Genomic DNA, 25,607 nt, shown 5'->3' with positions numbered 1-25,607 from the left:
TTACAATTCCTGTAATATGTTCGAGTGAAGTATTACGGTGTAAACAAACTGCTTGAGTATATACAGCGCCATATTTTGTTCGGTGATTCCGTAATTCAGATCGATAACCCACTCAAAACACTGAACTCAACCCATGCCGCTTCACTCAGTATATTTGCTAACACCAAAGAGTTCGCGTTTTATTTAGTCATGGTAGAATGGAGATAAACATACTGTGTTTTCAATGTAGAGCTAGGTTACCTGTAGATTTAACCGTGCTAAATTTAACATTTGCGCGTTCGGTTCCAAATTCAATTTAGCGGGGTTAAATTTACAGGTAACCTAGCTCTACATTGAAAACACAGTGTTTATCTCCTAAATAACACCCACAAACACACGGTCCGTGACATACCATGATCCAACAGGTGAAAATGTGAGGAAATCCAGCTGCTGTATTGTACCACTTGGTGGAAACCAACAAGCATTTTATCTGCCAACAAGCAGTGAAATTGTGTCACATGGTAACTCACTCAGATAACACAAACGTTTCTCATCAAACCTTCTGCCTATCAAAAGCGTCACACATTATTTCCTTTTCTCACTTGCTCAAAGTACAGGACATTTACAAATTACAGCTTCAGTTGTCCGGTGTACATTGGGAACATTGTGATGATATCAATGTTTCTAGTTGTTTGCTCCAGGATTTCCATCCTTTCCAGACAGCCCATCATTCATTGTGGGCACTGTCTACGGCTCTATCATAAAGAACAAGACTGAATGATAAATGCATTTTATTCCCTAGTTTATCACGCACTATCACACATCAACTTGCTTCTGGTGGTAAGTCTGTACTTTCTGTTGATGATGTGGAACCTTCTATTGGGTGTTGAAGATGATCAGGCAACCTCTCAAGGCGTTCCTGCAAACCAAGGACAAATGTATGCAGACATTGCAACTGCAGCTGATGACAGTGGTGTTCACCACATCATGGGGAGTGGGAGGATGGCCAAAGTGATGTTTACCACCTTGGCGTGATTCGTGACAACCAGGTACAGGCATGGTGCTGACAGAGCAAGGATCATAATCAGGATAATCATAATACATGAGTCAAAAGGCCAGATCCTTTGACAAGGGAGGCAACTTTTCAAGATCTATTCTGCACTGACTAACTCGCTATCTACACGATAGTTTGCCATATTATGTTCCCGACTATATGTAACATCTGACTATTCTTCATCGCCTCCAGTGTATTTAAATTAAATGATGGTGTTTACTACAAAGCAAGAGCCTCATAAATGAAAGTTTGAGGGAGAAGGGGGAAAGAGTCTTCGTTTTATTGTGTACCAAATAGTAACCATGGTTACAAGACATGTCCAATACCAGCGACAGCATAAATTGTTTCCACAAAGATGGAACTGTAATCATGATTAAATTGATGGAACAGCTATTTTAGGCACTAAATCACTCACATCAAATATAACATGAAGCAGGAGCAGCGATGTTTTACAGTGGAGGCATAATGCACTGGATGATGAAGTACAGATTAAACAAAGAATTGATGTGAACTTGAAATTGGAACACGGCCAAAGTATGCAATGCTTACTTTGGTGACTTTCATGGCCATTCCTTCTGGAAGGTTCCTCTGAGTGTATTCCAGGAGAGTGTCAGCAGTGGAACCAGTCAGCTTCAGAAGCTGTTTAGTAAAGAATTGGACATCTTTATTGAAAGCCTGTGGCCTGACCATAAGAGGCAACCAAATGGATCAGGTGATCAGGCTCTGTGACTTGGCTGATTGCGAGTCCAGTGTTAAACAACAATGAAACAAACAAAAAACAAGTGCAATTCACAGTGAAATCGTGCTAAATTGACAAGAAAAGATTAAAACCACAATCCTGTGAAAAGAAGGATTTCAAGATTACTGTTTTGCTTGTTTGTTGTTTAAAGCCGGCCCCAGCAATATTCCAGCTATCTAACGTCTGTCTGTATACACTGGAGTCTGGACCAGACAATCCAGTGATGGACTCATGGGCATTCATCTACGCAAATGGGATGCAATGACATGCATCAAACCAAGTCAGTGAGCCTGACCGCTCGATGCCTCTTACAATAAGCAAAGCAAAGTCGCCTTTTTCGGCAAGCATGGGTTGCTGAAGACCTATATTAACCCAGACTAACTAGGTTTCACTGTAGAATAATTATTTTTGTTTTGTTCAAAGTTTACAACTCACTCAGTATGCTCATCAATAATACAGAAATATTTTGCCCGGTTCAAAATAGCCAAGTGTGAGCCAGACAATCAAGTGATTTATATTGTGAGCAACATTCAACACCATCAGGCTACAATGAGTCTGACCACCGATTTAGTCACCTCTTACTGCCAGCATAGGTTCCTAGAATATCACTAAATCATACACAAACGTATTATCTTCATCTGCCAACAATGATTTTCATGGTTCATATTATTACACACCTTGCTGACACACCAATTATATCACTCAATACTGAAATGGTAAAACTTAACATTACTGCAGAGCTCCAGATAAGCTTTTGGTGTTGTGGGTATTTTACCCATGCATTTTAAAATCATTGGGTATCAGTAATTCCATCTTGGTATTCAAATTTCTGTTACCCACTAGTTTTTACACGTGGGTATTTAAGTTAAATATTTAAAAACACTATTCATCTAGGCCCTGCAAACTGGTTTCGTGTGAGTTCGAGAGCTTTATAGCTCAAAAATACCACGATACTTCCACAAGAAAGTGTGATGGCAAATGATCATGATGTAACTGTCATCGTGGAGTTTGGTAAGGTTGACGGAATGCCCGTTTAAAATTTCAAAATAAGTTGCTGATTTACCAATCGAATACGCAGGGTTACTTCACAATATTTTAATGATACGCACAAGTTATATTTTTGTAGCGTATCTGTAATGTTCCTTGCGTATTTGATACGCTTGAAATTTATTTTCCTGCATTTCTGATGCATATTTTACGTAGATACGCAGCTTATCTGGAGCTCTGTTACTGTCAGACAGACAGTTTATTCAGTATGCAAGGCCATAGTACAGTTTAGATTTAACAGATACATAAAACCCATGTGATCTTGGCCATAGTATAATAGTATATAGTTACTGTCATCTTAATATCATAATAAATATAGCCAAACAACAGCAGGATGCAAAGATGAGAGACCGAGCCAGGCAAACTGGTGTAACGAACCACACCATCAGTGTACACCATCAGTGTACAAGGAAGCAATAAGCCAGTTCACACATTGGAACCCTCAAAACTCAGTTTAGTCTGCTCTTTGACAAATAGATCTTTAATGAACTTAATAAACTTGCAGTTATTCATTGCAGCCCGTATAGTTAAGACTGCAACTGGCCAACCAGTGATTGGGAGCAGTCGCATGGCCTTGAGGCACAACAACATGCAATCAGTCTTGTCACAGAGACTGACCACCTGATCAAGTTTATCTTTTCAGTCTTGCCATAAAGCCAGAAGTGTGGACCTCTTCTAACCTTGTTCCCCACTTGGGCCGACTGTTTCAAGTGTTGAACTGAATCTACTTGTATATTTTGACGTTCACTCACTCAGACCAGATTATATTGGTTCTTTTCTTTTCACAGGTTTCTTTTGTGAAAATTCTGGTCAGTAAGTGGGAAACAGTGTTTGTTCTTTCAAAAATGATATGAATATGTTGACATGTGTACAGTGTTAAGCTGTCTCTTTGTACACTTATCTTCATGTTCAGTCTATTGTGACGGACACAATTTTATATTGTTTCCTAAGAGTGAGTGAGTTGGATTTAACACTGCTTTTAACAGTATTCCAGTTATATCGCGGCGTGTCAGCTTAATGTGGGAGGAAAGCCCGAAGTGATGCAGGTCTTAGACGTTTACCACTTTGGTGAAAACCACGAGCACGGGTATGATGCTGACAAACCTAGAAACCACAATCATAGGTTTCTGGCGTGCCCAAGGGACGCAACTCTGCACAGCGAATCGCAGCGCCTTAGACGACTGGGCCACCCGTGCCCCCCTTGTTTCCTAAGAAGATGTTGAACCCAGTGACCTGCACACTGAGCACTTACCTCAAACTGTTTGTAGTGTGTTCTTGCTTCATACTGAACTCGGTGTTTCTTGTAAATATGGACCGACTTGAGTAGAGTTAGCCTCTCAATGTCTTTATCAGGGGTGTGTCTGAAGACGAAGAGTCTACATATGATCTCCAATGTCACGAGCCTTATGGCAATATATTTAGGCGCTAAATGTGGAACACAAGTAGTTTAATGATAAATGCATAAACATGATGAATACCTCATGAGAAAATGTAACCACAATGTTTCTGCAACTGTTTTCCATCTTGTGACCTTGACCTTTGATTTTTTAACAACATCTACCAAAAGAATTCCCATTTGGAAGAAGTTCAGCGAAAAGTACTCATGGGCATTGATCTTATGTCAATAATCTTTGCGTAGTAGGAATTTGAAAAATCACCAGCATTGGTCACATGAAAAACCACACTTAAAACAGTTCCATTTTACATGCCTCACAATGAGCACACAACATTCACGTTTTTCCCCCTTGAATATGATCATGATAATTAGTAAATTGATTTTTAACTTCACTTCTTGGTTGGAAACAAATAATCGTACCTCAACAAAACAATATGATCAGACCATCACTGTGTATACTCACACATTGTGAATGGGTATATCGAGTTCCCTTGCAGTCATCGCAAAAAAATTGGTGTAACTTTTGATGATCTCAGGATCGTGGCCTTTGACCTCAATGATGATTCGCTTGTAAAGATCATCAATCTCATCTGCATCATCAGCCTTGTAAAATAAACATGTCTCAGGTTAGTTTCAGTATTTGACATTTTTGCACCAATTGGAAAACATATATGTTTATATATGTAAATGAGTCGTGCAGAAATATAACCATGTTTTCTCTTCTGCCACCAGTAATTAGGAATGTCTGTTATTTATCTATAAGCTATAACTGACAATAATATTTTATATATGCATTTTCCCTGAATCCTAATAAATCACTTGCTTCTTATCTATAATCATGATAACTATACGAAAATTTAAGTAAAATCCTATGTATCTTTTATACTTGTAAACTTATCCTGCATTGCTCCTTAATGCATTTACAGAGAGAAAGAGCTGTGTGAGGTCTTGCTGAAGAAGAAGTTGTTTCAACTAGATGAGTAGCCAACCCTATGACACAACTACCATATGACCACAGAAGGGGTGACATCACAGATCAGCATATTTCTGCTAAACCGGAACATCTGAAGGCATCGTCGGGTGGCAGCTCTGCAACAGGTGGGCCACTTTAGACATAGTAATGCAGGATAAGTATACAAATATAAAAAATATCTAGGATTTTACTAGATTTTTTAACTTATCCTGCATTACTTATAATGCATCTTTATCATCTTCAGAAGTGACCTTCAATAATATTCTCCAAAACTTCAGCCAATCAGCAAAGGCGATGTCCAGCATCAAGCGACCATTCCTGCTAACAAGGAGGGAGAAAGTTAGGTGTGCATGAAGTCCAGGTATGGATACAGTCATAGAAGTTAAATTAAATTAAAGTCTAGAACTGATGTACCGAGCATCATGCAACTAGCATGTAGCCTCTTAGTCTGGGGTGACACGCACCAGAGAGGAAGCATCAATGGCATCTAGGGACGGTGACCTACAATGCAACCAACAAAGGGCCAAAGCTGTGTACGCCTTCTACATCTTCTAAGGTGACATCTCACAGGTAGTGGCTGACGAAGACGTTGTCTGAAAGCCAGAAGCAGCCATATGGAGCAGTTGCCATGGTGGAGTGGACTGCCCGGATCTTGGAGAATCCAGTCCTGCAGCCTCATTGGCCTGATGAATGATGGCGCAAAGCCAGAGGAAGATCATGGCTGACTTCAACCTGTGATGTCATCGATACTAGTGTGAAGAGGCAGCGGCGTTGTCCACAATGATCCTTGGCCCCCACTATCGAAGATAGGTGCAGAAGAAGGAAGGGCTCTCTTTGAGTTGATTCTTGGCTGTGAAGTCCCAGCACAGTCTGAGGTGAGGTGAGTTGACATTGGGTTTAACGTCGCGTCCAGAATTATTGCAATTATACAGTGACGTGCATGCACGTGTGTGTGTGTGTGTGTGGCTGCTTGTACTAGACCGGACCGGACCGGACTAGTGCTAGCCCACTGAGATACCATGCCGCAGTTTAACATGAATACCCCACTCAGACACAGTATATGGACTCCGAGCCGACCAGTCCTTGCTTTAACCCCTTAATGCCGAGCGCCAGACAGGGTAGCAACAAGTACCATCTTTTAACGTCTTTTGGTATGACGCGGCCGGGGATCAAACCCCGGACCTTCCGCTCTTTGGGCGTGTCTCTTAGTAGTGCAAGGACCACATTCAGGTCACATGCTGGGTGTTGAAACTTGGCCTTCTGGTCTTCTAGCCGGAACGAGCGAAGTAAAGCTTGGAGTTCCGGGACCTTCATCATTTTCCGATCTTCCGAAACATCCAAAACAGAGTTGAGGGCCACAAGGTAGGTTGTGATTGTGCTGCCCTTCAGACGATGCTTGTGGTGCAAGTATAGTAGAAATTCAGCCAAGAATTGGGGAGACGCAGAGGTTGGGTCTTGGTGTTTTGCCTTGCAAAAATCTTGGAAGGAGCGCCACTTGTCGTCATACAGACCCCTGGTAGATGGTCTATGTGTGAGTGGTCTATGTGTGAGGGTAATTGCCCTTACCGCTCAAACTGAACAGCCCTTGGCACTTTGTAAATGAGTCAGATGTGCAGATGTAACCTGTCTGGAGCCTGATTGGGCCTTTTGCCAGATTCAGCCAGTCAGGGAGTTCGAGAGGGTCGGTGGCAGATATCTCCCTGAGACTGACAAACCAACCTCTCGCTAGCCATCAGGGGGCAATCAAAGTCAGATCGAGGCTCCGTGTTGATCTGATCTTCTGAAGAACCCTGGGAAGGAGTACTGGCAGCGGAAAAGTATACGCTTTTAGTCATTCCCAGAGCCTAAGGCTAAGCCTATGGGTCCGGTATTGGCGATATGACGGTTCAGACCTGGTAGTTCTGGCTGGTCTTTGTTGAGGAGGCGGAAGGTGTTTGTATGGAGTTTCCATTCCGTGGGAGCTACCATGTCCAGTCTGGAAAGGGCGTCTGCAAGGACAGCGCGGGATGTGTTGGACCCAAAACTGGAGTTCCAATTGATTGACTAGGTGGAAGAATCGGAATGTTTGTTTTAGGAGTGAGTGGGAGTGGGTTGTTTCCTGATTGCAGAGGCACCATACAATCAGTGATGTTGTCCCTTGATATGGTGATCCGAGTGTGCGCTTGAGTGTCTGTTTCCAGTGAGAGAGAGCCAGTATGAGTGCATCTAGTTCTAGGTTGTTGATGTGCCACTGTTAAACGGCGGACCACAGCCCCCGAGGCGACTTGACCCCCATCCTTGACTAATAGGTGTAACAAGGTCGTAAGCTCTGTCAAGGAGACACCGCCTAAGTGAACGATTCCGTCGTCCACCATCAGAGGTGGATCTTGGCGCCTGATGTAGGGAGCAAGGAACATCTGTATGGGGTGCAGTTGGAGCCTGCCTCTGGAGGTCAGGTCCTGAGCTGGTGTGAGGCGGCTGCCACTGGTGCAGGGTTGGTAGAGTGCAGGAAGTCTTGGAAGAAGAAGAGGAGGTCTTGGTTGGTTTGAAATAGGCCTCTGATGAATTGGCACTCTGACTTCCACATTTGGAGGATACATCCTAGTTGATGTAGTCGAGTGAAGTCCCTGTGGCGTAGGAGCGTGGCCGTGTCTTGATGGTTCAGAAGGCAGTCTTCTATATACGCCTTGAACTGGACACCCCTCAGGTGGAGGAAGGTGGATATCAATGATGCATGTTAATAGCAACAGGGCCAAGGAAATTCCAAATGGGAGCACCACCCATTGATAGTGGATTCCATCGAAGATGAAGCGGAGAAATTTCCTGTTGCTTGGATGGATCGGCACATGTAAATATTCGTCCTGGATATCCAGGATGATCAGTGAGTCATGGACCTGAAACATGGACCTGAGTAGCTTGAGCCGGAAGTATGGTGGATGTGCAAGGTAGCGACAACGGTGACACTGGCTACAACATGGCATGTACATGTATCTGCAATAATAGCTGAGTGTAATCAAAATGTGTCCCGCCCGGTTATGTGTGCTATAATCGTTTGTCCCAGCCATGTGGGTTTCCGATAAACAAGTTTACGCAAATCCACCATTTTAATAAACAATATTAGTGCAAAGATAAAACAATAAATGTAGTACCAGGCAATACAAAGAATACAGAATGCATGACATGAGAAAGCGTGACACTATTCAAGATGGCTGCTTGAAACAACAACACGCCCATCATTACTGTAGTGAATACACAATAGCATAAATCATTTGAAAAATATGAAAACACAAACCATAGCCACAATATAGTACACAAAAAAACCACTAGAGTTTATCAACACGTGAAGGATTCTATGAAAAACATTGAAAATTCAACACAAAGGTCTTCCTTCTTTGGGTGACAGTAGTAATGTGCTGATCTGTGACATCACCCCTTCCATGGTCACATGGGAGCTGTGTCAAAGGGTTGGTTAGCCACTCAGCTAGTTGAAACAACTTCTTCTTCAGCAAGACCTCGCACAGCTCTTTCTCTCTGTCTAGAACAAGCAGTAGATGCATTAAGGAGTAATGCAGGATAAGTATACAAGTATAAAAGATATATAGGATTTTACTTAAATTTTCATATAATTATAGATCCGAAGCAAGCGATTTATTAGGTAATGCAGGATAATGCAGGATAATGCAGAATAAGTTCAAATATTTAATAAATGTATGCCATGCTAACTTATATCATCACTTGCTGTTACACTACGAAACTGTTATGATGTAATAAGATAAATATTGATATGGGGAAGAATGTACCATTCATTATTTGTAATTCAAAGCGTTCAACATTTTAAAAAAATGATTAAAGCAGAATTTTTAAAAAACAACAACTAATACCCTACTGACAATAATCATGATATTGGTCACATTATATTTTCAGAATAGACCCCATGGATATGAAACACTGAAATATAATATCATTAATGCAATACAATACATTATTATTATTATTTATTATTATTAATTATTATTATTATTATTATGATGACTATGTACTGTACACTAGGGGAAGTGACAACACTGTAAAGACCTGTAAAATATTGTTGGTCCCAAGGCTGAATAACAACCCAGTCACTAGCGGAATACGATCTCAGCACCTGGTACTCACTAGCCTGGCGCTTTTGACCCCTTGTCCACTCTGCCCCCAAATCCTGGCACCATAAAAAAAATAATGAAATATATTGCAATAAATATGTCACCTCTGTTATTTTGGTCTTGAAGTTGTTCACCTCTGAGCTGAAGTGTTTCACTGATAATGATACATGAGGCATTCTGAAAGTGAAAAAAAACAAAATTACATAAGGGTATAGGCATTTGTTATTACCAGGAATGTACCTGAGTCTATCTAGTCTAGAGCTACATCTACATGGGGATCTCAGGCTGGAAACATGTGGCACATTCCGCACATTTTACTGATGCTTTATCATTGCACTTGCTTAAAAAAGCCCTAGCAGGGCCCAGGTGGCCCAGTCAACTAATGTTCCGCACTGCAGAAACTTATGACTGTGGGTTTTATACCTGAATCTGTCAAAATCATTGTCTTTCTCTCACTTCAATAGGATAAACACTTAAATGGAAGAGAATTGTATAGCCCTTGGGAAGTACTACGTTCCAGAATGTTCAAACTGCTCGTCCCTGTCCAACTTTATTTTAGATTTAAAGGGGCACTGATCTAACGCAATTCCCCGGGACTGGTTGTTGCCTTTGTTATTGTTTTTTCCCAGTGAGTACCCGGATGTATAGCAGAAATCTAGACTAGTTCGCGACCTCCGCTGCGCCATTCCTAAACGCATGTCACTTTTATGGGTAGTAATAAGGGCGTATGGTCACACTGATCATCAAAATGAAATACAGTTTTCGAGATAATAAGGAAATGTAGGTATCTTTGTGGGTAGCATCGGTAATGGTGACGAAGTTTTGATAAGTCACTTGCTTGGTAATTTTGCGATTTTCGTTTACACTATTTTGACTTGCTACACAAAGTAAATATTTCACCTGAGCATTGCTTTTTTTATAGTGTGTATATTTGTTACTGTCAAATGTGTAACAAATTTATTAAACGTCTAAATATTCAGTTATTTTACAAAGTGACTGAAAAACATTTCCATCTGTATTATTATGATAACGAATTCCAAAAATTTTGATGTTTAATGTCATCACCAAGAGACTGAAAATGTTACGTTGAAAAGTACATTTCCATGTTGTTTGGCTTCTAATCCTACATAATAATCTGTTGTGATGTTTGTAGGCCCTTTTGATCGTCTTAATCAATCTGGACAGATTTTTTAGTCAAAATGACTGAAATATTTACACATTTTATAAATTGCCTGAGAGAATCACATTTTACAAATTGACGGTAATATATACACGGTTACAAAGGAATAGACCTGTGAAAACAACATCTATCGCTCATTGAAGAATTTCCCAACCAAGACGTAGAGAAACAAGAACGAATCGGTTCAAATGAAGGAAAACAAAATGCAAATATCATAATTACAACCTACCAAATTTATGTGTATAAATTTTAGGCAGCTTCCTTGTTCGAGGAATGTATCCGTGAATATCCACATAAAGGAACAATATCCCACTCGTCTGCAGCTGTACAAAGAAAAATATTCGATGTCACGTGTCTCAGTAACAATCAAATATTTTAAAAGATATATATCGTTTCGGGATATTATAACCCGTGTTTGTTTCTCAACTGATCACCTGGATTGTTTCAGGTGTTTCATATAGGCGTCAAGTCTCAAGGGTCAGCTGAGAAAGCCCACGTGACAACTATTTTCATAACGTCCACGGTTCCTAAAAAATCCATTGAGTGATGGATAACAATGATCAATCAATCAACGTATTAACAGTTAACCCTTTGAACAAAGTATCTTGTTTTTACATCGGCACTTCACGCCATGATATGAGTGTATTCCCTTTGTTTTAGTAAACCTAGACATGTAAACACTCACTCTTGACATATCCACTGTGCAAGATAACAGTGATTAATCAATCAACGTATTGTCTGTTAATCCTTTAATGACTAGGAACGATCCGTTGATTTACAAAAAAAAGTAAATCAACTGATCATTCATCTCTTGCTGGGCTGCCACGTGCATATTACATAACACACATTTCACCTCACTTCAAACCTGGATTTAGATTGAATAATTACCCCAGACACAATAAATGCCAAATGGGAACCTTTGTCAGGTAATCTAAGTGGTGCTACCACTAATTGTACCTGTAATAAATTCATTAACTGAGCATCAAGTGAATGACGACAAATACACAAGTGTAGGGTTATACGAGAAAACGTGGATGACAACAAGGGAGTAGTAATCGTATTATCGACGCAAGCCGAAATCCGAAAATGCTTTCACTGCATGGATACTTTTTTTAGTATTAAACTATAACCATCTGGGGTATTTCCAAATGACGACATCCGATGAGCTCCGCTGTTCTTTTTGTCTGTTTGTTTAGGCTGAAGAAATTAATTAACATGCGCCCTTTGTCGAAATCTTTATAGATCACAGTTAACCAATCAGTGTTTATGCAAAAACGCGTAAAACAAATATTGCCTCCAGCCTCAAAGTTTATTTAGCTGTCCTTGCAGACGGTAGCCCAGTCTCTGGTCACGCTCAGTTGCGTTGCGTATCATCCGGGTACTCACGGGGGAAAAAACAATAACAAAGGCAACAACCAGTCCGGGGAATTGCGTTAGATCAGTGCCCCTTTAAACCTGTATGATTTTGCTCTTCAACTTGTATTTATTTGTAGATTAATTTAATGATAACCGAAAGACTGACACTGACACAAATGTGACCCAAAAGAAATATAGTGGCATTTCAGCGATTCTATAACATTAATACACTGGGTAAGGTAGATTGTACTCTACGGGCTTATACAAACATGACAAAAGGAAACCACTCCCATCTTGAGTATAAACCAAGGTTAGCTGCCCTTGATTTATCCAAAAGGGCACGAACATTACAAATCGCTTTTAATCCTTCCCTTGATTAGCGAAAAGGTATGTTGTTTTACACTTCTTTCAGCATTGAGTCGGTAGGGAATGGTACTATCGACTTGATAGTTATGTGGTTAACTATCGCAATTAACAATATATCTGACGTTAAATCTGTGGTGCGTTCTTCATGTTGTTGAAGTCTAGATTCGAATCATTAAGTTTAACAAAATAAAGAGGCAATGTTTGAACCTTGTGAAAAAGAACAAGTCTTGCATGCTATTTTGTCATGTTTATTCAGGGACTACAATGATCTTAGCTACATAACAGTGGTCCGGACCAATTGTAAGTTTTAATTGTATCTTACACTGCGATTGTAGCGCTAAGATTGTTCTGTGCAAGTGGATCCTGGATCACTCATACGTGTCCACAAACTAAAGTCATGAGATACCTTGCCCACCCGTAAACTTCGTAAGTGTCCATGACCTAATCGACCCTTTTTGTTCAGTTGTCTTTTGCGATCAAAAACAACTTATTAGTATGGTAGCTGGTAGAACATTACTCATCATCTTAAGATAATCAGAGTGTCTTTTCTCTTTACAAACAATACTGACTGTACCTTATAACACGGAGTAGAGTGTTGAACTGTGTGACTCTCTGTGCACATCGAATACAAAAACTTGGTAAAATCTGAAACCAGAATACAGTCAATGACACCTGACTCAAGACATGATTACCAAATCATCTACTTGACAGTATAAAACAATGCCCGTATAAAAATGCGTCGACGATATACTGATTGTTACAGCATAAACGATGTGCTTACATGCTTATTTAAAAGTTGGGCCATCACATTCAAACTTCCTATGACTTTGGCAGCCATTTTGTTGAATGTTGAGTTGCTGCGAATGTGTTATGTGAATATAAATGAAGATTTAAAATTTTGGCGACAGGACTTCCCAAATTACGGAATTATCAACCGCAAAAAATATATTGCAGAAACATATAATAGTCAAATATTACATTTATCGCCCCATCTTCTAAAATGTAGTCTCGCAGACATTGTTGCGTAGCAACTTGACTCGCAGCAATGGCGGTAGGTGGATGTGTATACTTTGGCTCTAAATTTTATCCTTAAATATAGGGTCACTTATGAATAATTGACTTTCATTTATATCAAAGCAATGGCGGTAGGTGGACGTGTGGATCTCAGCTCCCACTTTTATCCTTAAATATGTAGTCACTTTAGAATATTTGTCCTTCTTTTATATCACAGTTGCTCAAAGAGTATTTTTCGTTTTTAATCACATTTGATTTACTTATTTCTAAGTATGTCCCAAACAAGTGACTTGATGTTACATAAAGAGTTTGAAACTAATTGTAAGGGGATGCAATTCATGCAGTGATTATCAACCTTGCGATCTCTCTTACGATGTAAACATTATAGATATCTGTAAGGATGTGTATTTCATTATTCAGGCTAAAGGCACAACAATTAAGGAGGCTCTTGGTAAATGGGTGAGTGAAACTTTTTCATTTCATTGCTTAAACTTTCAAACCAACAGCTGTATACATTTGATGTTGCAGTGTGATTATTATTATATCAAGGTACGCCTTGAGAATATTGAATACCTCTACACCACGTTTGTTTGATGCTACACAAATAATAGCACTTGACATCAAGCCTCAAAGTTGCGACTAAAACAGTAGCCAATGCGACCTAAATTTCAGTTTGTCTACTGTCTAAAATTCAGAGGTAGCCAAATGACTACCTTGACAAATTCTTGTGGTGACTAAATTCTATTTGCTGATATTGGAAAACACGTCTGCTAATAATTGTACTCACAATTAATTCCTTCTTAAGTCGACAATGAACCAACATACATGAAAATTAATGCAATTAGTACTTTATTTTAGTTGACAATGCTCATTGGATAAGCGAGGATATACCTATATAATCTAGTAACATAATTTGCATCATTGTTTCAAGTCACAGGTAACCAAATTCAAGTACAATTTCCATTAAGATACAATTTCAAGACTAGTGCTGTAACTTGTGCATATATTAATAGTTATTTGATAAATATTTGAATTTTTTTTAGTCAAATCTAAGTATTGTTTACATTTTTATACTTATCCTGCATTACTACGTTTAATTTTCCCTGCCACACTTTTCTGTCACACCTGAACACCATTTTTCAGAGTTCACAAAAAACCCTTGGTAACAGTGTACGTTTTTCAGGTGCTACTCAGCGTTCGAAAATGGCACTAGTTCTATAGTCCTTGTTAAACTGCCCAATAGTTAAGGTATCATAAGGACTAGTAGAAATTTGCCATTATATAGGGTTTTGCTGTTATCATTATAAAGACTAGTGGAAGACTAGCAGTTTCTTCCACTGCTATTTAGTAGGTAGGTTTGCTCTCCACGTTTTTTGCTGTTGATTAATTAAGTAAATACAGGCATTTCAAAGGATAATTTATTTCAATTGCAATAACTATGCAGCTGATACGTATTACTTTCCATTAACAGTTAAGATTATATAAATGAAATGTTATCTAAGCTCTGTTAAACCCTAGCAGTACTTACTTACTTAAATTAGGAATTTAACGTGCACTTTCCGACATACATTTGTATGCGTATTTCGCGCACGGGCCCGCCAGGCCATTTAGTGTTTGGTCGAAAAGGGTATGTCCGAAAAGGTGAGGCAACCTAGGTGGGGCTTTTCGGGTTGCTTACTTAATTTTGAAATATGCCAAAATTCCAAATTTGTTCTCCAGTGACTCACCCTAGCAGTGACACGTCTTGCTTTATGTGCTGTAAATCTTGAAATTAAGGCGAGCGTGAATTAAATGCGAATAATGCAAGTGGTCTTTGCTCGCATTATTAAACATCACTATTATATCAACACGTTTTGACATTTTGGATAGCAGAAATACCAACTGAGACATACACTGAAAACAAACAACTATGTATTCCACACCACTGTTTACTGAGTGAGTGAGTTTGGTTTTACGCCGCTTTTAGCAATTTTCCAGCAATATCACGGCGGGGGACACCAGAAATGGGCTTCACACATTGTATCCATGTCAGGATTCGAATCCGTGTCTTCGGCGTGACGAGCGAACGCTTTAACCACTAGGCTACCAGACCGCCCCTCCACTGTTTATTGAGCAGCACTTGTTACAAGTATATAAACAATGTCATTCAAACACTAATTACATCCTGTGAATTGTCACTGCTAGGGTCAAGACAAGCATTCTACTCACTTATGTCATCACTGATCACACCTGCAAGTCCAGACAGACGCCACCCATCCAACACAGTGTCTTGGTTCTTTGCGACTGCGTCAAAGGCAGACACGAGCCAGCACGCATGTATTGTTTTAGTGGAAGTACTCTACTCAGCGCTTATAAGCAGGGCTAATTGGTGTGTGATTGGATTAATGTAAGGTTGGATTAAGGTGAGGATTCTCCTGTAAACCCTGACAGAGGACATTTTCTGTAGATATAAATACACTTATGCTTGAGAGGAGGGGTTTTTTTTTTCAAAATTTTCAAAAAAATCAATATAAGCACCCCCTAAAAACCCCCTCTTGTGTTGCACACACCACTTTCACCCTTCTCGGAATACACTAAATGGTCCGGCCAGGCCCCTGTGTGAAATACGCTGCAGTCGGAAAGCGCACGTTAAATCTTCTATATCAGTCAGTCAGTCAGAGGAGGAGATGTCACATTCATATTGAGTTACATTTTTTTGGCTAGGAGCCAGTGGTCGCATTCTTTTGGAGATGCATTAATTTCATGATTTACAGTCTATATTCTACAGTATATGCATGATCTCTTTTCAGTTTTGTCATAATGCTGAAAAAAAATTTTTCAAAAATTTTAATGGACATTTTAGGTTTTCATTATCGGTACACATCCTTGTGGTTATCAAAGTTTGCTGTTGGTTCTTTCAGGAGGAGAAGACAGAGAGCAAGGCTTCAGAGTCAAAGGAGGTGAAGCTGTATGGACAGCTACCTCCCATTGAGAAGATGGATGCCTCCCTGTCAACTCTTTCCTGTTGCGAGTGAGTAGCAAACAGTGTTCACAATAGCTACCTGTCCGTTATGCCGTGGCCTGGTATATTAAAGGTGGCAAGGAATGTCTTGTGTGTTGTTAAACAGCCTCACTCAGCTTTATGACGGCAAAATATCTACAATCAAGCTTGGACCAGACAGTCCAGTGATTGACACCCTGAGCATCAATCCATGCAATTGGAATTCATTGACATGCATCAACAACATTATCAAGCCTGACCATCCGATCCTGTTGGTTGCCTTCATAGCAAGCGTGTGCATGCGTGTGTGTGTGACAGAATAGAGTTTTACTTATGAATCGGGGCAGATGCACTGATCTGACTGTCCTGATAGGTGTCATATGAGCCTTGTCTTCCCAGTGGTTATATATATGAAAAGGTGGCAGAGGATATTCAAAGACTTATATTATACCCCCGTGATGATTCTCTGTTTGAATAGGTCACAGATCCAATGTTATTTGTACAGCATCATGATGTCAGTACATTATGATGTAACTCAAAAAGTTTACTTTTTCCCAGGTGTCAGAAGCATATAAGAATAATCCTTTTACCACTGGTGTACTTAACCCATCTATGTACATAATGTAGATAAAGGCTGCTGGAAGAGTGAAAAATTGAAAAACATAGGGACTGACTTCTTGGTTTAGCTGATAGAGTGCATGGTGTGGATGGTTGGTGGTTCCATCCCCAGCCGCGTTAAACCAAAAGATGGCACCTGTTGCTACCCTGTCAAGCACTCAGCATTAAGAGAATAAAGAGCTCTGTATGCTGTGTCTGAGTGGGGTATCCATGGGAAACTGTGACATGGTATCTCAGTGGATTAGCACCATAAATCCAACATCAGTCCAGAATAATTCATGTTTTTTAGTTCAGTTGAAGATGAACATGTTTTTTTTACAATGACCTTTCATGTTTTGCAGGAAACTCAGCCTATCGACGAATTGTATTGAGAAGATTGCAAATCTTAATGGACTGAGTAAGTTGACAATGCCTATGAGATATACAATGTCACTGCAGTGTAAAATAATAAATGAATAACACGAAAAGTCTTGAAAAACATTGCATTCTCTGACATTGTTGTCAGAGGAGCTGGTATGGTGTGTATAGGATAGTACGTTAGTCTTGCTGCAAATGTTGGCACAGATTGCTCTTACATATTTTCAACAATTTTCTTCTTTTTCTTTTAGAAAACCTGAGGATTTTATCACTTGGGAGAAATAATATCAAAAGCTTGACAGGTTTGGTATGTGTATGATTGATGGCTTTCAATCTCATTAAATTGTTAACATGTCTACTCTCCCTAACTTGTATTGGGACAGTATTTTCAGTAGATTTTATATGTAGTATATGGAAAATGGTAAGCTGATCTTACTGGACTAGTTTAGTAGACTCAGGCTTCTGAGAAGTGGCTGAAGTCACAGATTTTATGTCATTTCACATAAAGGGGGGGGGGGGGGGGGGGGGGTGATTTTTTGGGTCAGTCAGAATATGAGTTGTCTCTGAAATGTTTAATTTAGAGTTGTATAATGAATAGGTGTGCATCCTTCAATCAGAATAACATTAAATGTGATTGGATTTGGATCCCCTGGCAATCTTCTGGACTTTTCACTGCTTTTTTTTCTCAATCCAAAATTTGAATAAATGTGGTATTTGGTTTGACGAAATTGATTCTGCATAATTTTATATTAAGTTTGTTCAATATTTAATTTTGCATTTCACAATGTCATATGAAGTCATCAAACCCTGGGTTTCTGGGATACCATCAGCTGCTACTACATGTATGTCAGTAAAGTGATGCTTATTTCCCACTAACAGGAGGCTGTGGGAGACACGCTTGAAGAGCTCTGGATATCTTACAACCTCATTGAGAAACTCAAGGGCATCAACGTTTTGAAAAAATTGAAGGTTTGTAAAGCACTCTATCCACCCGTTATGAGACATACATCTCGACATGATTCATGACTGTTGGTGCTGTATGTATGTTAGTTTGTTATTATAGGATTTTTTTATGCTGCATGCAACTTTTTCATATCATTTAACTTGGTCTAACAGACTGTGTGGTTAAATATAATGAAGCCCCACCTTCCAAACAATTAGTTCTTCTTGATTTAAATATAGGATTGAAGTCAAGGGCCAACTGAAGGTAGCCCTTTAGGGACTGGGGGTAGACAGAAATTAACCAAGAAAATCTTCCAGCCCTAGTAGTGATAACTTAACATTAACAAACCTGGCCAGGGCTAGCAGGCTAGTGCTAATTTCTATCCCTGTCTTCCCTATAAATAAATAACAAGAGTCCCTTAGCTAAAAATGTTAATATGAGTCAATGTAATCACCACCAATACTGAAGGTAGTTGTTAACCTAAGGGACAGTGAATTTATCTGTTGTGTCCTTAAAATACTGGTTGGGGGCACGGGTGGCCCATTCGTTTAAGGCGAGGCGATTTGCTGTGCAGTGTTGCGTCCCGTAGAATGAGGATTCTTATGACTGGAACCAAGTTATGTCTCCTGAATAAAATGGGGAATAGGTGGTCCAGGTGGTTGAAGGGAACTGCAAATCACTGTGTAGAGTTGTGTCCCTTTGGCATGCCAGAAACTTATGATTGTTAGTTCGATTCCTGTTTCTCCCCAAATGTTTCTAGGTTAGTCAGCACCATACCTGTGCTCGTGGGTTTCACCGTGGTAAACGTCTGAGACCTGCATCACTTCTGGGTTTCCTCCCACGTTAAGCTGACATGCCGCGATATAACTGTAATACTGTTAAAAGTGTCCTTAAACCCAACTCACTCACTCACTATAATGCTGGTTATTGTTTTCTTTTGATTTCAGGTTTTGTATCTTTCCAACAATTATGTGAAAGATTGGGGTGAATTTGGAAAATTGGTAAGTATGAATAATGTGTGAGTGCTTTCAGAGGCAATCAGGAGAATTAAACTTGTTCATTAATCATCTGTTTTCAGTCAGTTGTGATCTTGATTATTTTTTAGATAAACATACTGTTTTCAATGTTACGCTAAGTTACCTGTAGATTGAAAAACACTCTTTTGGTATTATTTGGAACTGACTTTATAAAACACAGAATCTTTGGTAAATATATTGATTGAAGTGGCATGGGTTGAGTCCATTGTTTTGAGTACCTAGGTTGTCGATTTCGGAATCACTGACTACAGGCTTTGAACAAAATATGGTGTTATGAAATGTAAAGCCTTTTCTTTACACTGTAATACTTCACTTGAACATACGACAGGCATTGAAACCACTTAGCATAGTAACTTTGTGGTCAACAGGACAGTGGGCACCCTTTAAGAAAACTAAGCAAGCCTTGCAAGGTTTTATTCTTCATCGCACTTCACCATGATAATGCCACACTGCTTATTATGATGCAAAATATATGATGTCAACATTAAAAAATTGCCAAATTTTAAAGCTTACTATTGTCACCAAAACTAGAAATACCTTCTCTTTGTGTATTTCTCTCATGTTTTCTGCACAAAATGTGTTGCATCTCATACTTTGTATATAATTGTAACCACTACACTGCATTTTGGGACCTATATTTGTACATATAATTATTTAGAAATACCTATTAACAATGACTGAGAAAGAAGAACTTTTGTATAAACAGTAGCTTCTGCGGTGATGCGTCTATCAAATCAGCTGTTATAGAGGTGGATGTTGTGATTTGATGTCTCTGATTGACAAATCAACATCGAGTAATTTCCAAATTCAGGATAAAATATATTTGCTTGTCTTACACCTGAGACTGCCAGAATTGACAGAATTCATACTGACAGAAAGTTATGGCCTATGGCTGAGTCATCTCAGTATTGATCTGTATTGATTGTGACTATGCTTGTCGTGGGAGACGTCTAACAGGATCGGGTGGTCAGGCTCGCTGACTTGGTAGATGCATGTCATCGATCCCAATTGCTTGGATCGATGCGCATGATATCAGTCACTGGATTGTCTGGTCCAGGCTCGTTTATTTACAGACCGCCGCCATATAGCTGGAATATTGCTGAGTGCGGCGTTCAACAACAAACCAACCAACCAACTGTATTGATTGTTTGCGTCAATACAACACCACCACATGAAAACATCATATTACATACAATGGTTGAAAGGCCGAATGTCAGAACTGGTACTTGCTCATGGGCCTGGTAATGATTTTCAAAGTTGAATCTGAAAAGATCATAGGACGTCACCAAAACTTTTAAGAGATTATCTTCCCCTTATCAACAAATGTAGATACAGTAACAGATAATGAACAATGCTTTAAAGCTTGTAGCTGGTTAATCTTTTTGATGATGATGATGATGTTGGAGATTTATGAACACGTCCTATGAAGGAGTGTTTATTTAAGAAATAACATGGGAACTTTGGAATAGTTGGGGTCTGAGGAGTTCCAGCTGTTGTGATATGTGAGCAGTGGGTTGTTGGAGTTAAAAAGACTAGGTGTTTCTAAGTCCTGCTGTTTAGTTTTGTTTGATTATGTAATTGCAGAGTGATTATATTTATTTCAGGGTGACCTCCCTTGTCTCGAGGATCTCTTGATGGTTGGTGAGTAAAACATTTTATATGCCCAGGGGTCAACACATACGCTGGACAACTAGACCAATGCTGGTACAATTTGATCCTTGCTACAATATATTTCTAATGTCCCACAAGACTGGGGACTTTACATATATCTGATACCTAACTTAATACATTTACTGGTTAGAATAAGTTGATAAGTAGTCAAGATGTTAACTGGTTACTTCTTTGTATAGCTTTTGAAATATCTGAACATGATAAATAGTTCTTCAATAGTGCTAGGGGCGGTAGGGTAGCTAAGTGGTTAGAGCATTCAGTCGTCAAAGGCCTGGGTTCTATTCTCATGTGGGTACAATGTGTGAAGCCATTTCTAGTATCCCCTGCTGTGATATTGCTGGAATATTGCTAAAAGCGGCATTGTACCATACTCACTCAACAATGCCAAGTAGAGCTTATCATGCCATATACGACAACATTGATGCTTAGTGCGCTGGGCTTGTGGTTCTCAAACTTGGCTGTTTTGTATGAATATTAAGCCTTTAAATTGCCTCTCAGAATTGGGGTATTATTTGAATTACATATGGAATTGTTAAAACTGTTGTGTTGGTCATACATGTATCTATATCAATGTAAAAAATTCTCTATTTTTTTTTTTATTGAATTTCGTTCTATATATGCAAAGGGGTGGGAAGCAAACTGAACAAAAAATGTCATAGGTGCTTAATATCTTTAGATGCGCTTTTGTAATAAACATTTGACCACTCCTACATTTTCTTAAACAGAAATCTGTATAAAGGGTCAGTCATCCATTTACTGAATAAATCTCTCCATCTCTCCATCTTAGAAGGTTAGCATACTTACTGTCAAGTTCTAACTTGAGAATCTTTACCATTTTAGGGAATCCACTGGAAGAGAAACATACTGCTGAGGGAGACTGGAGAGACCAAGCATCAAAGAGACTGCCCAAGCTTAGGAAACTGGATGGTTAGTAGTCCTTGCTTTATAGGAAGGGTCACAGGTGACCCAATCTTTGGGGCAACCGAATTTACGGTGCAGAGTTGCATCCTCATATGTGCCATGATGATCATAACTCCCATACTTTGGTATTGACTTCTGACAGTCGTGGTGCTGAGATCACTTTGTGGAACAGGTTCAAGGATCACTTACCTCCCACATTAACTGAAACACTGATAACAATGGCGTTGACGCCAACTCACTCACAAATGTGGATACAGATGTTGGGAAAGAGTATTTTGCAGAGTTGGGCTGCACTTAAAATATAACAGAAATAGCTCATCAAACAATTTGCAAACATGTCACTAAATATTAACATGTATGTTTTTTAAGTATATATCAACATTAGTGTGTATCAAATCGCATCACACTGCCATGTATGCTCACTCTCTCTTCGGACCCAGTGGGGAGGGCGGGTTAGAATTTGTTGGTAACAACCTATGCTGGTCAGAAGAGGTGACTTAATGGGTTGGGTGGTCTGACTCAGTGACAATATCAATCACTCGATCCCGTTAGTCGCCTCTTACGGCAAGCATTGGTTGCTGAAGACCTTTTCTACCCTTGTGTGTGCACTGTGACACACTTGACAAAAACTATGTTTGGACAAAAACAAATGTCATGATTTGCTGTCAAAGTCAGATGATGTTTGAGTTATTTTCCTTGCACCATAACATGATGGCCCTGCCCTAATATGTAGTTAATCTTGGATGTGGGGTAATCAAAACTATATTTGGAACCATCTGTTGTAGGTGTTCCTGTGATCCGGAACGAGGAGGGAGGAGAGGAGGATTGATGAACACAACCTGGATCAACAACCTGTCTCCAACACCCCTACAACAGACTGTGATAGATGCTCAGTATTTTGTCCAAGCTATCCATTATGTCAGCAACTTCTTCAAATTGTTTAAATGCACAGCCTAAAGTATTGTTCCTTGATGCATTTTTTGCAAATTCCATATTTATGAATTATCAGTCTTTTCCAGTATTCTACATTAAGTCACCAGTTTCATTCTTCAGAAATACATTCTTGATGCATTACAGCTGGGTAATATACACCCTGATATTACATACAGCTGAGGACCAGCACTGTGAGGAGAAAATTGAGTGTGACGTTTTTACCCGAGGTTTCCATTTGCTTTAGTTTGTATTATGTACAAAACATTTGTAAATATCAAAAATTCATATGGATATCTGTTCGTTTAAGACCAATGTTGTGTTACAATAAGTTAGTACAAATCTGTCCATTAAATAGTTACTGATACTTTGTAAATTTCACATCTAAGTTAAAAATGTTGTGAAAAAGAGAATGTTATTGTTGGGTATTTCTACCTGCTCTGAAAAACATTGGTATTAACAGTAGGGTGCCCGTATAACTTGTCAACCCTGATTATTATTTTGAGAATGATTGAATCTATGTGTAACTGGAACATGTATTTTTGAACCCAAGTCATGTTCTTCATTGATGTCGCTCTTTCATTATAATAAATCATATTATGTTCTTTGGGTTTGTCTGATTCAGTCATTGATTGGACGTCAGAGACCTGCATCACTTTGGGCTTTCCTCCTACATGAAGCTGATACGCCGTGTTATTGCTGGAATACTGTTCAAAGTAGCACTTACCCCACTTGCTTGCTGTCGTACGTGCTCACTGTCATTTGTATATTGTTACCTTGGCAGTGCAAGTACTATTTCAGCTGCGAAATTTCTGTTTAGTACTGATAGATATATTTATTGAAATTGTCGATGTTTTTCTCAAATACCTTTTGCCTCAAAGTTCATTCGTGATGACAATCCAGATGGTTCTGTAGACTGTTTGTTTACCTTATATCACATGTTAGATGTATTGTAATGAAATAGGAATCGGGTGGTCAGGGTAGGCTGAATGTGACTGAAATAGGAATCGGGTGGTCAGGGTAGGGTGAATGTGACTGAAATAGGAATCAGGTGGTCAGGGTAGGGTGAATGTGCCAGAAATAGGAATCGGGTGGTCAGGGTAGGCTGAATATGACTGAAATAGGAATCGGGTGGTCAGGGTAGGGTGAATATGACTGAAATAGGAATCGGGTGGTCAGGGTAGGCTGAATATGACTGAAATAGGAATCGGGTGGTCAGGGTAGGGTGAATATGACTGAAATAGGAATCGGGTGGTCAGGGTAGGGTGAATGTGACTGAAATAGGAATTGGAGGGTCAGGGTAGGCTGAATATGACTGAAATAGGAATCAGGTGATCAGGGTAGGGTGAATGTGACTGAAATAGGAATCGGGTGGTGCGCAGGTTTAACACCAAAAGCCATCCATGAAGATACAGTACTGCAATGCGAATCTGTTATTCCAGTGATCTGTGATCTGGCTTACAGAAGAAGAGTTATCCTCTTAAATCACAACAGTGATACAAAGAAAGGTGTACACTAGTTACACCTTCTGGCGGAGCATGCGCATACCCTTTTTAACATAGTTTGTCAGTTTAATTAACTAGTATCGGTTTGAAATCACATGACATTAAAAAAGAAACTTAACCAGTGATAGGACATTTACAGTAGTTATCATAATTAGGACATTCCAATCAAAAATGCATCTCATTACCGATTTTATTTCCACTAAGGCAGAGCGCCTGACGTTGAGAAGTTCTAAAGCGAGTAAAACAACTAGGTAGGTTGGCTCCAGGGAAGGTATTTCTTACATATTATACATTATAATATTATATATTATAATATTGCTGAATTTGCTTTGGAATATCTCCAATGAGGAACAATACTGAACCAGGACTCTTTTATCCTTTCAACCAAGTCAAATTCAATATCATTAATGAGATTGTGACAAATTAAACAACCTGGATCACAACAAAAGGAACTTCGTATCTGGCAGAACAGTTTGGATATCATTCAGAAGTTGGAAACGTGTGGTCTTGATTTACATTGGTTATTTGGTTTCTTGTTTAACGCCGCACTCAGCAATATTCCAGCTATATGACGGCGGTCTGTAAATAATCGAGTCTGGACCAGTCCAGTGATTGATATCATGACAATGGATCCACGCAGTTGGGATCGATGACATGCACCAACCAAGTCAGCGAGCCTGACCACCCGATCCCGTTAGTCGCCTCTTACGACAAGCATAGTAGCCTTTTATGGCAAGCATGGGTTGCTGAAGACCTATTCTACCACAGATCTTCACGGGTCTGATTTACATTGAATAAATGAATCAGTTTGTAAGCAATACTCGAGAGAGTATTCTCAGACAATTAATAATATTCACACCAATATAATAGATATGTTCCAAGTTGCCTATGGTAAAGCAACTAGAAACGCATTCAGTCAGGATTTGGCAAACGTATGACGTGACCCAGTTATACGATTAAAAGGCAGCGGTCGTAATAGGTTACTGCATCTCATAAAGCCCCATGCCTTGCCCAAGTTTTATTCAAGTTCTTTATTTACTAATTAGAAACGGCATCTCTGCTAATTGCGCCCAAACCCCCTTAAAGCCCTTATCCCTCTCCACCCCCCCCCCCCCCCCCCCCCACCCCCTTTACCCCACCCCCACCCCTTTCCCTCCACCCCCCACGCCCCTCACCCCATCCATCCATCCATCCATAACTGTTAAAACATCAACATGACTGAACATATATGGACATATATTAGTTAAATAAATGTTGAAAGTGTTTTGTCAATTGCATGTTAGTGGCCGAATCGAACAAAGCCTACTAGTCACTGCTTACAACGTGGTACCTTGGCAACTCCAGACACTGGCAAAATTACTCCAGACAAACCCAGAGGCAGACGCTGTAACCGGTTACGAGAACCCAATAGACAATACGTTAT

General features: G+C 39.6%; 2 protein-coding genes across 3 annotated transcripts; one reads left to right on the top strand and one right to left on the bottom strand.

Annotated features, from left to right (window-relative positions):
* Positions 1–753: 753 nt before the first annotated feature.
* LOC124141981 (28S ribosomal protein S10, mitochondrial-like) lies at positions 754–13,063 on the bottom strand. The gene is made up of 7 exons (XM_046510201.1): positions 12,990–13,063; positions 12,783–12,853; positions 9,411–9,483; positions 4,679–4,818; positions 4,072–4,180; positions 1,583–1,672; positions 754–898 (listed from the first exon to the last, which is right to left on the bottom strand). The coding sequence occupies exons 1-7, from the start codon at positions 13,044–13,046 to the stop codon at positions 803–805; spliced, it is 636 nt and encodes a 211-aa protein (XP_046366157.1). The 5' UTR covers positions 13,047–13,063; the 3' UTR covers positions 754–802.
* A 154-nt stretch (positions 13,064–13,217) lies between these two features.
* LOC124141982 (dynein axonemal light chain 1-like) lies at positions 13,218–23,286 on the top strand. Of its 2 annotated transcripts, none has more exons than XM_046510202.1 (10): positions 13,218–13,259; positions 13,643–13,681; positions 16,123–16,232; positions 17,162–17,217; positions 17,429–17,484; positions 18,057–18,146; positions 19,068–19,121; positions 20,762–20,798; positions 21,669–21,755; positions 22,535–23,286. In XM_046510202.1, exons 1-10 carry the CDS (start codon positions 13,254–13,256, stop codon positions 22,576–22,578), a joined length of 579 nt encoding a protein of 192 aa, XP_046366158.1. In that variant the 5' UTR covers positions 13,218–13,253; the 3' UTR covers positions 22,579–23,286. The 2 variants fall into 2 exon arrangements, with proteins under 2 accessions (XP_046366158.1, XP_046366159.1); XM_046510203.1 differs by lacking the exon at positions 13,218–13,259 and adding an exon at positions 13,333–13,353.
* Positions 23,287–25,607: the final 2,321 nt, after the last annotated feature.

The sequence above is a fragment of the Haliotis rufescens genome, unplaced genomic scaffold, assembly GCF_023055435.1.
Source record: "Haliotis rufescens isolate VD_foot unplaced genomic scaffold, xgHalRufe1.0.p SCAF_3, whole genome shotgun sequence".
Taxonomy (NCBI): domain Eukaryota; kingdom Metazoa; phylum Mollusca; class Gastropoda; order Lepetellida; family Haliotidae; genus Haliotis; species Haliotis rufescens.
The sequence above is the reverse complement of the archived record's forward strand: the minus strand, read 5'-3'. Positions and strand labels throughout refer to the sequence as shown.